This window comes from Schistocerca cancellata, chromosome 6, assembly GCF_023864275.1.
Source record: "Schistocerca cancellata isolate TAMUIC-IGC-003103 chromosome 6, iqSchCanc2.1, whole genome shotgun sequence".
NCBI classification, from domain to species: Eukaryota; Metazoa; Arthropoda; class Insecta; order Orthoptera; family Acrididae; genus Schistocerca; species Schistocerca cancellata.
Genome location: NC_064631.1, coordinates 75,706,500 through 75,720,018, shown reverse-complemented (window position 1 = coordinate 75,720,018; position 13,519 = coordinate 75,706,500). Strand labels below are relative to the sequence as shown.

The 13,519-nt window shown below is 37.3% G+C and overlaps 1 protein-coding gene across 1 annotated transcript in view; it reads left to right on the top strand.

Annotated features, from left to right (window-relative positions):
- The window catches only part of LOC126088579 (trehalase-like), a 306,521-nt gene that overhangs the window by 276,055 nt on the left and 16,947 nt on the right, over positions 1-13,519 (top strand). The window contains exon 10 of the mRNA XM_049906775.1: positions 7,107-7,192. Within this exon, the coding sequence (XP_049762732.1) occupies positions 7,107-7,143 (37 nt within the window). The 3' untranslated portion in view covers positions 7,144-7,192. The remainder of the gene's footprint in view (positions 1-7,106; positions 7,193-13,519) is intronic.

The following is a 13,519-nucleotide window of genomic DNA, read 5'->3' as shown; positions in this document are numbered from 1 at the left end:
CATCCATCTGCTTTGACCTATGACGTCTTCAGTATGGCGGAAATGGCTATTCTAAGTGTCTCCTATGATAACATCTCCCTCCAAAAGTACCATCAAATTAACAGGACAGCCACAGGAAGTTGGGTTTTTAGGGTGAGGACGAGATGAATGTAATAGTAAAAATAAAAAACACACCACGATCCCAAAACACAAAATGATGAACAAAAAGAAAAAAAAATTACAACAGTCACCTACACCAACAAAATCTGCAGGAATCGGACACTTCCCTTGAACTATATAGGTCAACCATAGGTGACGATACCAAAACACCAATACCTACAACTAAAACTACAAAAATTGGAGTCTGACACTTCCCTTGACCTATATAGATCAACCAAAGATGACGATACCAAAACACCAACACCTACAACTACAAAATGGGAATCGGTCATTCCTGGTGACCTATGTAGGTCCACCACAGCTATTGATGCCAAAAAACCAACACCTACAACTACGAAAAATAAAACCACAAATCAAACGTCCCTACATAAATAAAAAAAATTCAACACTCCATAAATACACAAAACATCAAAACTAGAAAAAAAGGTAAAAAACTTGATAATTCACTGAAAAACACTTCAAAATTTTGCGTTTGAAATTACAAACACTGCCGCCAACGACTTCACACATCCATCACCAAGGCTCAAATAAACCCAATACAACACACACACACACGTGGAATCTGACACTTCCATTGATCCCTCCTCCTACTTAAGTAAAAATTCTGCTATATTTCAGTTTTGACACCACTTCGTCACAACAGCCAAGATCAGGTATTCTGTGTATGATAAATTTATTAAAAGTGCATAACTATGTTTTATTCTGACACTGTATCAATTCTGTAAATATTAGCAGTTACTGTAATATTTGACAATCTCCTAAGAAATGATGAGGATAATAATTATTATATTCAAATGGTTTAAGTTATACTTTTTTGCCTTTTGCCATGTTATTTGTCATTCGCAATGGCCAGCGGCTTTTTCCGAAGCAGTACGAAAATATCTGTTATTTTGTTCGCTCCAGTAACTATCCTCTAAGGAAATATCACCGAGTCAGGAACACAGACACACAGTTATTCCGTTACCAGCTTCCATGTTACCTGTAGTGGTAGCGCGATAACTGCCAGCGAACGAGAACTGTGAGCCAATAACGATAACTGCCAGAGTAAAATAACGATCTCTGACAGTTATTTCCATAATCACTCGAATTCCTTATGGTAACTCTCCTTGTACTACCTGTCCAAGCTAAACTGACATATAAGGCGGTGGCTCAAGGGAACGACTGTACTTGTTAATGATTGTACCGCGGCTCCTATCAGCCGCCGCTGTGACATTAACTTCATTTAATTGTTTGTGCTTAACGAAGGCGCAAGTTCTTATCAGCAGATGGCGCGCAGTCTCACAGTTATTCCCATGACCTATAGAACGCCTTCCAAATAGTCAATCCCTCTCTTTCGTAGCCAGATCTCCGATGAGTTGACGCAAAAGTGTAGTACGATATTCAGTCAACAGATAGCGCGAGGCAATGTTGGAAGTTATTGAAATAACTGCTAGTATTAGATGAGCAATTATCACAGTAACCGTTACTTCTCAGTAAGGTTATTTCTACCAGTTCCGTTATTTTCTGACACCTCCAAACAGCGACAGACATCAAATATTAGGCGTATTTATTGCGTTTTCACAATTTGTTTATTAGTAATAGCAATGGAGAATTACTGTAGTTGCTGCATGTACAAAGCGAAATACGAAAAAAGAGAAAATGTTGGTGTTGTGTGAATACTTTGATGTTCTGAAGCGTACTGTACTGTTTTGTTTGCATTTTGAATAAGTGTACATCTATTATTATTTATGCAAAATGCATAGGATTGTTGAGCTAAGTCATTGGTCATCTCCAGCAATCATTTAATCGTAATCATACACATAAAAGGCAAGAAACCCACAGCTCCTAAAATAGCCATTTCCTTTGACAGTGGTGAATCGTCAAAAAAGACTAGTAGAGCCATTTCATTTGACAGTGGTCAATCTTCAAAAAAGACAGGTAGAAGTTAGACTTTTTCTTTTCATACACTTCTGATAGCCTACACCTTCGTAATTTCTGGTCAGTTTGTTTGTTTCAAGCTCAAATATACTTTGCATAAGGTACAATGTAACATGAACAAACAGTTTTCGTGTTTTATTCAAAATCAAATGCACCCTTGATTGGACAGCATGTTTCATAGCATGGAGAAAAGACAACTGAATATGTGTGTGTGTGTGTGTGTGTAATAGAGAATTCAAAGTAAATAGGAAGTTAAATATATACTAATAGCAATGTGAAATTATGATCTGCGAATTATATAAAGGATGGAATATATGACACATTGTATTGAGAGGAATTTCAGCATTTATCTTAAACACATAATCTGCACAAGTCTGGTACATAACACTTCTTTATTTATTTTATCACAACTCTGACATCTTCACATCTCGATTGTATATTCTGCTTTGCAAGTAAGTCAATAAAAACACTACAGACTGAATGTAAACCATAACGATGTGGAACAAAAATCACACACACACACACACATCTCTGTCTCTCTCTCTCTCTCTCTCTCTCTCTCTCTCTCTCTGCAATCAAAGTAAAAATTTAGCTGCCTTTTGAATTACCTTCAATTACCTTCAAGTCTGATTAACAGGCGTAAAACATTAGTATGTAATATGCATCAAACTCGTTCAATTGTTTCATTGTCCACCTCCCTTCACGCTATTACATGGCCTATGCCTCAACAGAGGACAATTAGGAGTTAAAATAAATGTTATGAAGGCACTGTAGTCTAAATTCATGTTATCATCAATGTGTTAAGAGGGCACCAAGGGGAGAGTGAATTTGTCATATATATTTTTCATATTTGGGATACATTTGGCTCTGTAGTACATTTAACCAGCAATCGGATATTATTCAGTTTCAGTTAGTCTGTAATGTAGTGAAAGCATGTGCAGTAAATGCTGAAATAAATGTGCCAGAGTGTTATCAATATGCAAAATTGTGATCTAGCCTACAGGAAAGATGGCACACTCGCTAATGTTTGGAAAGTTCAGTATTTTCTGGGTCATTTTCAGAGGCACTGGAATACTATTAAGCTGTTTTGCAATGCTATCACAGCAAAAATTTATCTCAACAGACTTAGCAATATGATAAAGTTAGTATAAAACACAAAGATGATGGTGGCTGTCCCAGAGATTGAAAAATGTGTGCAGCTAGGCTTTGATATTTGTTGCAAAGAAGCAAAAATGCCTCTTCATTTTTAGCCCTGTTTATTCTAGGTATCAAATGAAAATTGTTATGATGTCTATACTAAATCCATGGCACCCATGAAGAGGATCTGTTTGTACTGGCGACGTAATGCCATTCTGCATATACAAGACACTTTATGGACAAACCTGTGGCATCCCAAGATAATGTAAGCAGGCTGGCTGTGTATGTTGATATACAAAATCTATTTCGCACATCCGAGTGCTTACTCCAGAGATACTTCTAATCTATGTCAACATGCACAAATCTTGTTTAGGCGCGTCATATATGCCAGACGGCACGTGGACAGGAGATCACCGCAGACTTATGGGTACACCTTAGGGCTGTGTGGTATACATGTGACATCACACACTGCACTGAAGACTGCAGTAATTGCTGTTGACTTTCGTTATCGTTTGCTGTTGGGTGGTTATGATATTCCAAATTGAATTCAGTAGCTGACAATTTTCATATCACAACTTGTGTGTTATGAAAGTACACCATTTGAAGGCAATGGCACTTTGAAGATTTATTAAAGCACATTGTTCTTTGTACAATTTGTTATAACAGAGCACCACATAATGACCTACCGGTAGCAATAGTGAAAAACTTCAAGAGATATAGAGACCAATTCACACTGGCTGCCGTGTCAAAACATTTTGCAATGTATTTCAAATGGTGGCAGTCACACCAGCCATCCTGTCATATCGCGGGACCATCAAGGTTTCTTGGGAAGGAAGTTGTGATAGCTGACATCATTTGTGCGTTGTTGATCATGCAACCCCCAACCTCATTTCCTCCAGATACATGATGCACAGATCGCCATATTTTGATTTATTGTGTGTCTTGTAGTTGATGTCAGTTGTTTGTTATGAATTGTTCCATTTCATAATTTCCTATGTTAAAATTTATAATGTTATAATAAATGACAAGGGATTAATTGTAGCAGTGAGACAGGAATCTGAATTGTATGACAGGAGGGTACTTAAATTATTTGCCCTCTATTACATTTATAAATTGAACTTTTATATACACTGTAACCGCCCCACTATATTTGTTTCAGTCTGAAATTAGCCCAACTTTACCTCCCATTCTATAAAAATCTACGTATTACAAAAACTGTGTGTTCACAAATTGTTATCCAACTTACGCTCGCGTGCAAACCTTCGATTAAACAGAACCTAATATCAATTGAACTGGAACTGATCTATATGCAGCTTGTCGACGTATTAAATATGGAATGGAAGTAAAACAGTTAGCTGGCCCTAATCAGAATTTCCAATTACCTCACATCTTGATAACACTGTTGCAGATTTCTCAAAACCACAACAGCAAGCAGGCAGTGCCGAAACTAGATTTTTGTTTTTAAGTGCATATTCAAACTGCTGCTGGTAATGAGTTATGACAAAAAGTGTGGTGGGGAGAGTAACTATTCTTGTGAAATGTGCCAAGACAACGATTTTAGAATGAAAGATATATTCAAAAAGACAGAGTAATACTTTGCTTGATCTTCACATGTAACAAGGATCTGAACAATACTATGCTTAACGAAATGAACAATGATTTAAAAAGGGTACAAAGTTAACAGAGAATTTCTAAAAAACCAAACAGCTTAATCAGGGAAGTGGGGTGGTGTTTCTCTCAGCTCTGAGCAAGTTAACTAGCTGACAACAATAATTCCGACAAAGTAGGTGTGCAGTGCTGCAGTCAAGACATCAAACTTCTCATCAAAAACAATAACATTACTAAAAATCTACATTCCCTTCACACTATATTCATCCTTGCTGTCCTTTCTTCATATAATATATACAATCAGAACTCCACAGCATTACTAAACGTGTCCACCAGCTACCACACTTCAACTAAGAATGTATCAGACTGCACATTGGCTACAAAGTTTGTTTAATAGAAATGTAACTTCCTCCCTGCACATTGATGACATACAAAAATCAAAAAGACTTGACCACCTTACCGCATTTAATATTTTACAACGAACTGGTTTGCAATATGCCTGCAACATGAAGTGAAAAAAATACTGTGGGTAGAATCAGATTGATTAGTAAGTGGAATTTTTGTGTTGTTAGGCATTTGCAATGTTTCATAAAGAAAGGAACTGAAACGTTCAGATATTGCAACAGGGGCAAAATGCTTTGTTGTGAAGGATACCTCAAGTAATGTATGGAGTTGTTTATTTAAATACTTGTTCATGGCCGGCTTATGTACTGTTAAGTAGCTTTCTGGATTGTGTGTGAAGCAGTTTTTCATCAGTGGTCAATATTTATGTGGTTTCACTAGCTAACCCCATACAAATAAGGCAGTGGAACTATTAAAAGCCAAATAGAAGATGTAAAGAAAAACTACAAATCTTGAAGGGGAATGTACTGAGGGAGATATGACACTGCACAGAAATCTGCACTGGACTGGCAACTAAACGTAACCTCAAACAAACCAATTTATCACGGGATTTGATGGCAGCTCGTAACACTGTGTGTGTGTGTGTGTGTTTTTTTTTTAGTAGTTCTCGATGTAATTTGATATCACAAATGAAAGAAAACTGGTGCTTCTACTTCCTAAAATTCTTAAAAATGCAGATTCATCTTCCTCATCCTTCTTGTATAATTGAGAAATTCTCCTTCTGTACAATATAAGTAATTACATTTTTCTGACCCACCCTTTTTTTGTGTTTTTGCACTTGTGTCTTTTTTCCTGTAATATAAAAGCTGTCCCTGCAAAATACAGACCATTTCAGTCGAATAAATATCATTTTCATACAAATGTGGACTCCAGCATTTGCATGTATAAGCTACTGTGTAGTGTGTGTGTACTTCATATTCAGTGATGAAGCAGAATTCGACTTAAATGGTTTTGTGAATAAGCAGAACTGCCACATCTGAGCATCAGAAAATCCTTGCATGATCCAAGAAAAGGGAAATGCATCCACAACGAGTGACATTTTCGTGTGGCCGTTGGTCAGGTGTCGTCATTGGCTGTTATTTTTTTTATTTTTAAGATGAGGCAGGACAAGCTTTTACACAGTGGAGACCCATACCAAACGATGGTTAGGGAGTTATGGGGCTTCATTTGGATAGAATGGACATTGAAGAGTTATGGTTTCAGTAGGATGGTGCCACCTGCCGTACTTTTTGCAAACCAGTTCACTTGCTCCATGAACAATTCCCAGATCGCCTCATTTCGTACAAAGCTAATCATCAGTAGTCACCAAGATCACGTGACTTAAGTGTTTGTCACTTTTTTCTTTGGGGTCATCTTACCATAAGTCACTGATGTATGCCATTAAATTCCAAAACATCCATGACTTGAAGGAGGAAATTCGACAAGTTGTCAGCGAAATGAATGTAGAGACTTGTCGTACAGTCATAGTGAATTCATGGACAGACTTCTTGCATGGCAGCATAGTAGAGTAGGTCATATGCCTCACATTTTAATACTTGAAATGGGTAGACTAAATGAACATCTATACGTATTTTGTTTGTGTTTTTTTTATAAAAATTAACTTTTTATTTTGATATATCAAAATCAGTGAGCTTTTGAACCCCACTGTATAAAAACACATGCATATTTGAATGCAATGTTGTGTGAAAATTTCAAATCAACTGACTGTCTACTTTCCGAGTTTAGTGACTGCAAACATCTGCAGGTCGAATTTCCATATAACAATTTATCTAATAATGAATTCAGTATAGAAGTTGATGTCCCTGACAGTGATTTATCAGATATTTGGGTCGAAGATTGAAATGAAATTGTTGAAATAGTTGAAAGTCCTTAAACTCTTTCAGACGCAGCAGTCAGGATGGAGCAGGAGGAGGAGGCTGAAATTTCGGCAGTTAGGGAGGAATTAGTGACAGAATATGTTAATCCAAAGGTACATATCACTAAAAGAAGTAATAATATTCATCAGGTACCTATGTATAAGTGTAATTACATAATATTTGATGTTGATTTCTTTAAATTACTGGTTAAGTTATAGTATCTAAGCCAAAATCGGATTTAAGCTACAGCTGCAGATAGTGGTCATCAGTCTCTTGTTCACCACCAGGACGCAATCAGTGTGCACAGTCTGTCTTGGGTAAACTCTTTGTGGAAATGTGGGAAAGTTTTCAGATGTAAGAAACCATAACAGAAATGAAGAGGCATCATCTACACAAGAGCAGCAGCACAGAAAGTGAATCACAGATTTAAGTGCACTGACTATAAATTTAGAAAAGCTAATTTTGTTGGCCAAGACACAGAACAGAAAGGATCACTTCCACTTCTAGTAGTAGAGAAAATGACACCTTTGCAGTATGATAAAGCATTTCTAAATGAACATGTATTTCGAAATGATTAATGGAAAATACCGTATAAAGATGTGAAACAAATGCTAACAATGATATAGAGGGGCTGGTCAGAACTTACCTCAGCTCAGCACAGCCAATAGATACACAAAACAGAACAGAAAATTTACGTATCCTAGCTTTCAGAACTTGTTCCTTCGTCAGGGAGGAGAGAGGGGAAAAAAGGGGAAGAAGGGAAAGTGGATTAAGTTACTCACAACCCAGATTATGAAGCAACAGGGGAAAGGCCTGGAAACTCAATCCACTTTCCCTTCTTCCCCTTTTTTCCCTTCTCTCCGCCCTGGCGAAGGAACTAAGTTTGGAAAGCTAGGATACGTAAATTTTCTGTTCTGTTTTGTGTATCTATCGGATGTACTGAGCTGAGGTAAGTACTGGCCAGCCCCGTATAAAGGCTCCTATGAAAAAAATTAAATTTTGTTTACTACTACTACTACTACTACGCTCATTACAGTTCAGCTCTACAGGACCTTTATACTGAAATGTTTCCCACAGATAACAGTATACTGTGACCACAAAGCGTTAAGTTTTTTGCATACATGTAAATATTTACATGCAAGACTAGCAAGATGGACGCTCTCACTCCAAGAGTTTAAGTTTGAAATTAAATACATAAGTGGACAGGAAATGAAGTAGGCAAAAAGGAATACAAACGTCTCAAAAACGAGATCGACAGGAAATGCAAAATGTCTAAGTAGAGATGGCTAGAGGACAAATGTAAGGATGTAGAGGCTTATCTCACTAGGGGTAAGATAGATACTGCCTACAGGAAAATTAAAGAGACCTTTGGAGAAAAGAGAACCACTTGTATGAAAATACTAGGAGCTCAGATGGAAATCCAGTTCTAACCAAAGAAGGGAAAGCAGAAAGATCGAAGGAGTATATAGATGATCTATACAAGGGCGATGTACTTGAGGACAATATTATAGAAATGGAACAGAATGTAGATGAAGATGAAATGGGAGATACGATACTGCGTGAAGAGTTTGACAGAGCACTGAAAGACCTGAGCCGAAACAAGGCCCCAGGAGTAGACAACATTCCAGTAGAATTACTGATGGCCTTGGGGGAGCCAGTCCTGACAAAACTCTACCATCTGGTGAGCAAGATGTATGAGACAGGCGAAATTCCCTCAGACTTCAAGAAGAATATAATAATTCCAATCCCAAAGAAAGCAGGTGTTGACAGATGTGAAAATTACCGAACTATCAGTTTAATAAATAACAGCTGCAAAATACTAACGCGAATTATTTACAGACAAATGAAAAAACTAGTAGAAGCCAACCTTGGGGAAGATCAGTTTGGATACCGTAGAAATACTGGAACACGTGAGGCAATATTGACCTTACGACTTATCTTAGAAGAAAGATTAAGGAAAGGCAAACCTACGTTTCTAGCATTTGTAGACTTAGAGAAACCTTTTGACAATGTTGACTGGAATATTCTCTTCCAAATTCTAAAGGTGGCAGGGGTAAAATACAGGGAGCGAAAGGCTATTTACAATTTGTACAGAAAGCAGATGGCAGTTATAAGAGTCGAGGGCATGAAAGGGAAGCAGTGGTTGGGAAGGGAGTGAGACAGGGTTCTAGCCTCTCCCCAATGTTATTCAATCTGTATATTGAGCAAGCAGTAAAGGAAACAAAAGAAAAATTCGGAGTAAGTATTAAAATCCAGGGAGAAGAAATAAAAAATTTGAGGTTCGCCAATGACATTGTAATTCTGTCAGAGACACCAAAGGACTTGGAAGAGCAGTTGAATGGAATGGACATTGTCTTGGAAGGAGGATATAAGATGAACATCAACAAAAGCAAAACGAAGACAATGGAATGTAGTCGACTTAAGTCGGGTGATGCTGAGGGAATTAGATTAGGAAATGAGACACTTAAAGTAGTAAAGGAGTTTTGCTATTTGGGGAGCGAAATAACTGATGATGGTCGAAGTAGAGAAGATATAAAATGTAGACTGGCAATGCCAAGGAAAGCGTTTCTGAAGAAGAGAAATTTGTTAACATCGGGTATAGATTTAAGTGTCAAGAAATCGTTTCTGAAAGTATTTCTATGGAGTGTAGCCATGTATGGAAGTGAAACATGGATGATAAATAGTTTGGACAGGAAGAGAATAGAAGCTTTCGAAATGTGGTGCTACAGAAGAATGCTGAAGATTAGATGGGTAGATCACATAACTAACGAGGAGGTATTGAATAGAATTGGGGAGAAGAGGAGTTTGTGGCAAAACTTGACTAGAAGAAGGGACCGGTTGGTAGGACATGTTCTGAGGCATCAAGGGATCACAAATTTATCATTGGAGGGCAGCGTGGAGGGTAAAAATCGCAGGGGGAGACCAAGACATGAATACACTAAGCAGATTCAGAAGGATGTAGGTTGCAGTACATACTGGGAGATGAAGAAACTTGCACAGGATAGGATAACATGGAGAGCTGCATTAAACCAGTCTCAGGACTGAAGACCACAACAATAACAACAACAAGTGGACAGGATAATTGCATCGCCGATGCACTGTCTAGAATGCCAGATGGAGATTTGTCAACTATCAACATCACGGACAATCTGTCCGAATTTAAAGTTCCTATAATGATAGAATATATAGGAAACATTTTCTTGACATGTGTAAGAACACAGGAAAACTATAGAATGAAGATCCTCGTTGGCATTCAATAAAGGAAACTTTAGCAAAGCCTGGAAACAATGATCTGAAGAGACTGTACAAAGTTGAGGACGACGTCTTATTTTTCAAAGGGCATCTTGATTCAGATAATTGGAAGGTGTGTATTCCTGAGAAGAATGAGAAGGACTTAATTTTGTACACGCACATCACTTGGGGACATTTTGGAGTATTAAAGTGTGCTCGGGAAGATTCAAGCATATTGCTACTTCCCAAATATTCGCAGGAAAGTACACAAACAGTTAAGGAAATGTAAAATTTATCAGCTAGCCAAACCAGGAAATTTCTGTGTGAAAGATTTCCTACATCCTATTATACCCACTAAACCGCTGTCAATCATTTCGGTCACCGTCTGTGCTCCTCTACCACCATCAAGGGGAGGATGAAAAAATATTGTAGCTTTTCTTGATATATTCACTAAGTATGTCAAACTTTATCCGTTAAAATCAGCTACTGGTGCATCCATAGCCAAGAATCTGGTCAAGGATTATATAGTCAAGGTAGGAAAACCAGAGGCTATTATTTCTGACAATGGGTCAATGTTCCTGGATTTCATTGGAGGCAAACATTAACCAGTTGTGGTATAAAACAAATTCTAACATCAGCGTACCACCCTCGGCAAATCCCGTGGAACGAATTTTTCGTGAATTAAACTGGTTCATGAGAACATATTGCCACAACCAGCAACCCAAGTGGATCGATTATCTTGACGATTTTCAGGAAATTGTAGACAATATGCCACATACTACGACAGAATACACCCCATATGAATTGATGTTTGGAAAACAGGAACAGAATGACTGGATTCGACCAATTCCTAAAGTCTTTATTAACAAAATAGGCCAACAAAATAAAGTACAACAATCCTTACTCAATATAATGGACAAGGCAAGGAAAAGGAAAATATGTTTTGACAATCGACTTGGAAAAATAAAAACATGTAAAGTGAAAGACCAAGTTTTAGTAAAAACTCATCCTAAGGCTTCACTTATAAAGAGGAAGAACACAAAATGGCAATTATTGTATCAAGGACCATTTGTGATTACCAAACTACCCCATCCAGGAACTTATGTTTTGAAGGATGTGAAGAATGAAAAGGTGAAAGGAATGTATCCTCATCACTTGTTAAAGGAATTTCATGATAACTGAAGATTCTGAAGATTGAAGATACTGTTCTTATCAAACAATATTGATTAGACAACTTTCATTGAACCTATAAATCATACTTAGGATAGTTTCTTTCTTTTTGCAATTTAGTAGTTAGTTTTTCTTTTCAGGCATATTGTACGAGAGATATGCAGACATTATGTATTTGTTTTCCACTGTAAAGATAAGTTTTCTTTTCAGTATGCAGAGAATTTAGCTGTAGTATGAATGATTTCTTTTAATTTTTTTTAAAATTTAGTTGATAGTAACTTCAATCAGGTTTCACAATGCACAATGACCATGGGTTAGTGCTCAAATGAATCTGGTCTATGGCAAGATATTTTTTTCTCTGTCAATTTGACAATGACAGTGTATGTTTGTATTTTTTTTATTTTTACAAGCTGAGCTGAAGTCATGCTGTTCGGAAGGGGTAACCCATTCTCAGATTTAAAAAAAAAACTGCCTATTACTTTATTTCAATCTTTTGTGATGGACATTGTCTTTATAATTGTACTATTGTTGTAACATACCTGTGTATGTAAATTATGTAATGTCAATTGTTGCTTGCAAAGTTACCAACTGAGTGAATGCCGATCAGTTACAAGCACATCAACAAGTGTTAAAGTCCATCTGAAAGATGATGAGCATAAGTTGAGAAGGCATCACCAGTTGGATTAGTGTATAGTGCATTTTATGGTTGTTGATAGAAATGAAGAACACCTTATGACTTCCGAATATTTCGAATTCAGGACAGAGAATTAGAAAGAAAATTAGATTAGATTCTATTTCAGCTCAGCATATATCAAACGCCTTTTCCACGCAACTTACACTGACTCTAATTTTCATGTTAACCATATGCGGAAAACCATTATACCCACGAGGATACGGTGAAATGGAAATAGAATTCAATCAGTTACCCCAGAGATGACAGAGAGAGAGACAAAGATATTGTTTATTACTCTGTGGCGGTCAGTGCTTACATAATTATTCTTAGGATATAGAACTTTTGATCTTGTTAAAGAGTAATTTTACAAGAGGAGAGCCATTCTTCTTAAATGACCAGACTACAGCCAATGCTTCCTTTTCGGTAGTCGTATATGTTCTTTCACAAGCAGTTAAGAGTCAGCTAGCAAAAGCTATTGGACAGAAAGTTGATTTTCTATCTATCATCTTTACTTGGAAGAGGGATGAACCTTATTCCAATTTCCGAAGCATCTGCCGTTAAACCGAATTCTTGGCTCATATCTGGATGATATAATATTTGTGAGTTGACTAAGGCATGTTTTATTGCTTCAAATGCATTCTGATATTGTTGCGCCCACACCCACGGAGTATTTTTGCACAACAAGCTGTACAACAGTTCTGCATTAATAGAGTGGTCGTGAATGAAACGCCTGAAAAAAGAGACAACTCCGAGGAAGCCCTTTAATTGCCTTTTTGTTGTTGGAACTGCAAAGTTTTTGATTGCCTTTAGGTTCTCGGAGTCCGGTAAGATGCCTTTTCCATTTAAAAGATGACCCAGGAATTTGATTTTATCTCGAGCAAAATGGAACTTTTGCAGATTTGCGATTATGCCTGCTTCCTTGAAATGTTCTCAATAAATCAACGTGCTCCTTCCATGTGGTCGTAGCTATGAGCATGTCGTCCACAATCAAAGTTAAATTGCTTCAAAGTGCAGGTCCCAATGCGTAATCTAGAGCCTTTATAAAAACTCCTGAGCTCAAGTTTAGCCTGAAAGGTAAAACCTTAAATTGATAGCTTCTATCTGCATGTACAAACACGGTGTACTTTTTTGATGGTTTGTCTAGTGCCACCTGCCAAAATGAACTTTTCAGATCAATATTTGTTAAGTGTTTTACCCCCTCAAACTTCTGAATTAACTCATCGATATTTTCCAGATGAGTTCGCACGAACATGATAATCTTATTTATCTGCCGTGCATCTAGCACGAGACGAACTTTTCCTCCTTTTTTGTGACAACATGAAGTGGACTACAGTATGGACTCGTTGAAGGTTCGATCAGATTCCAT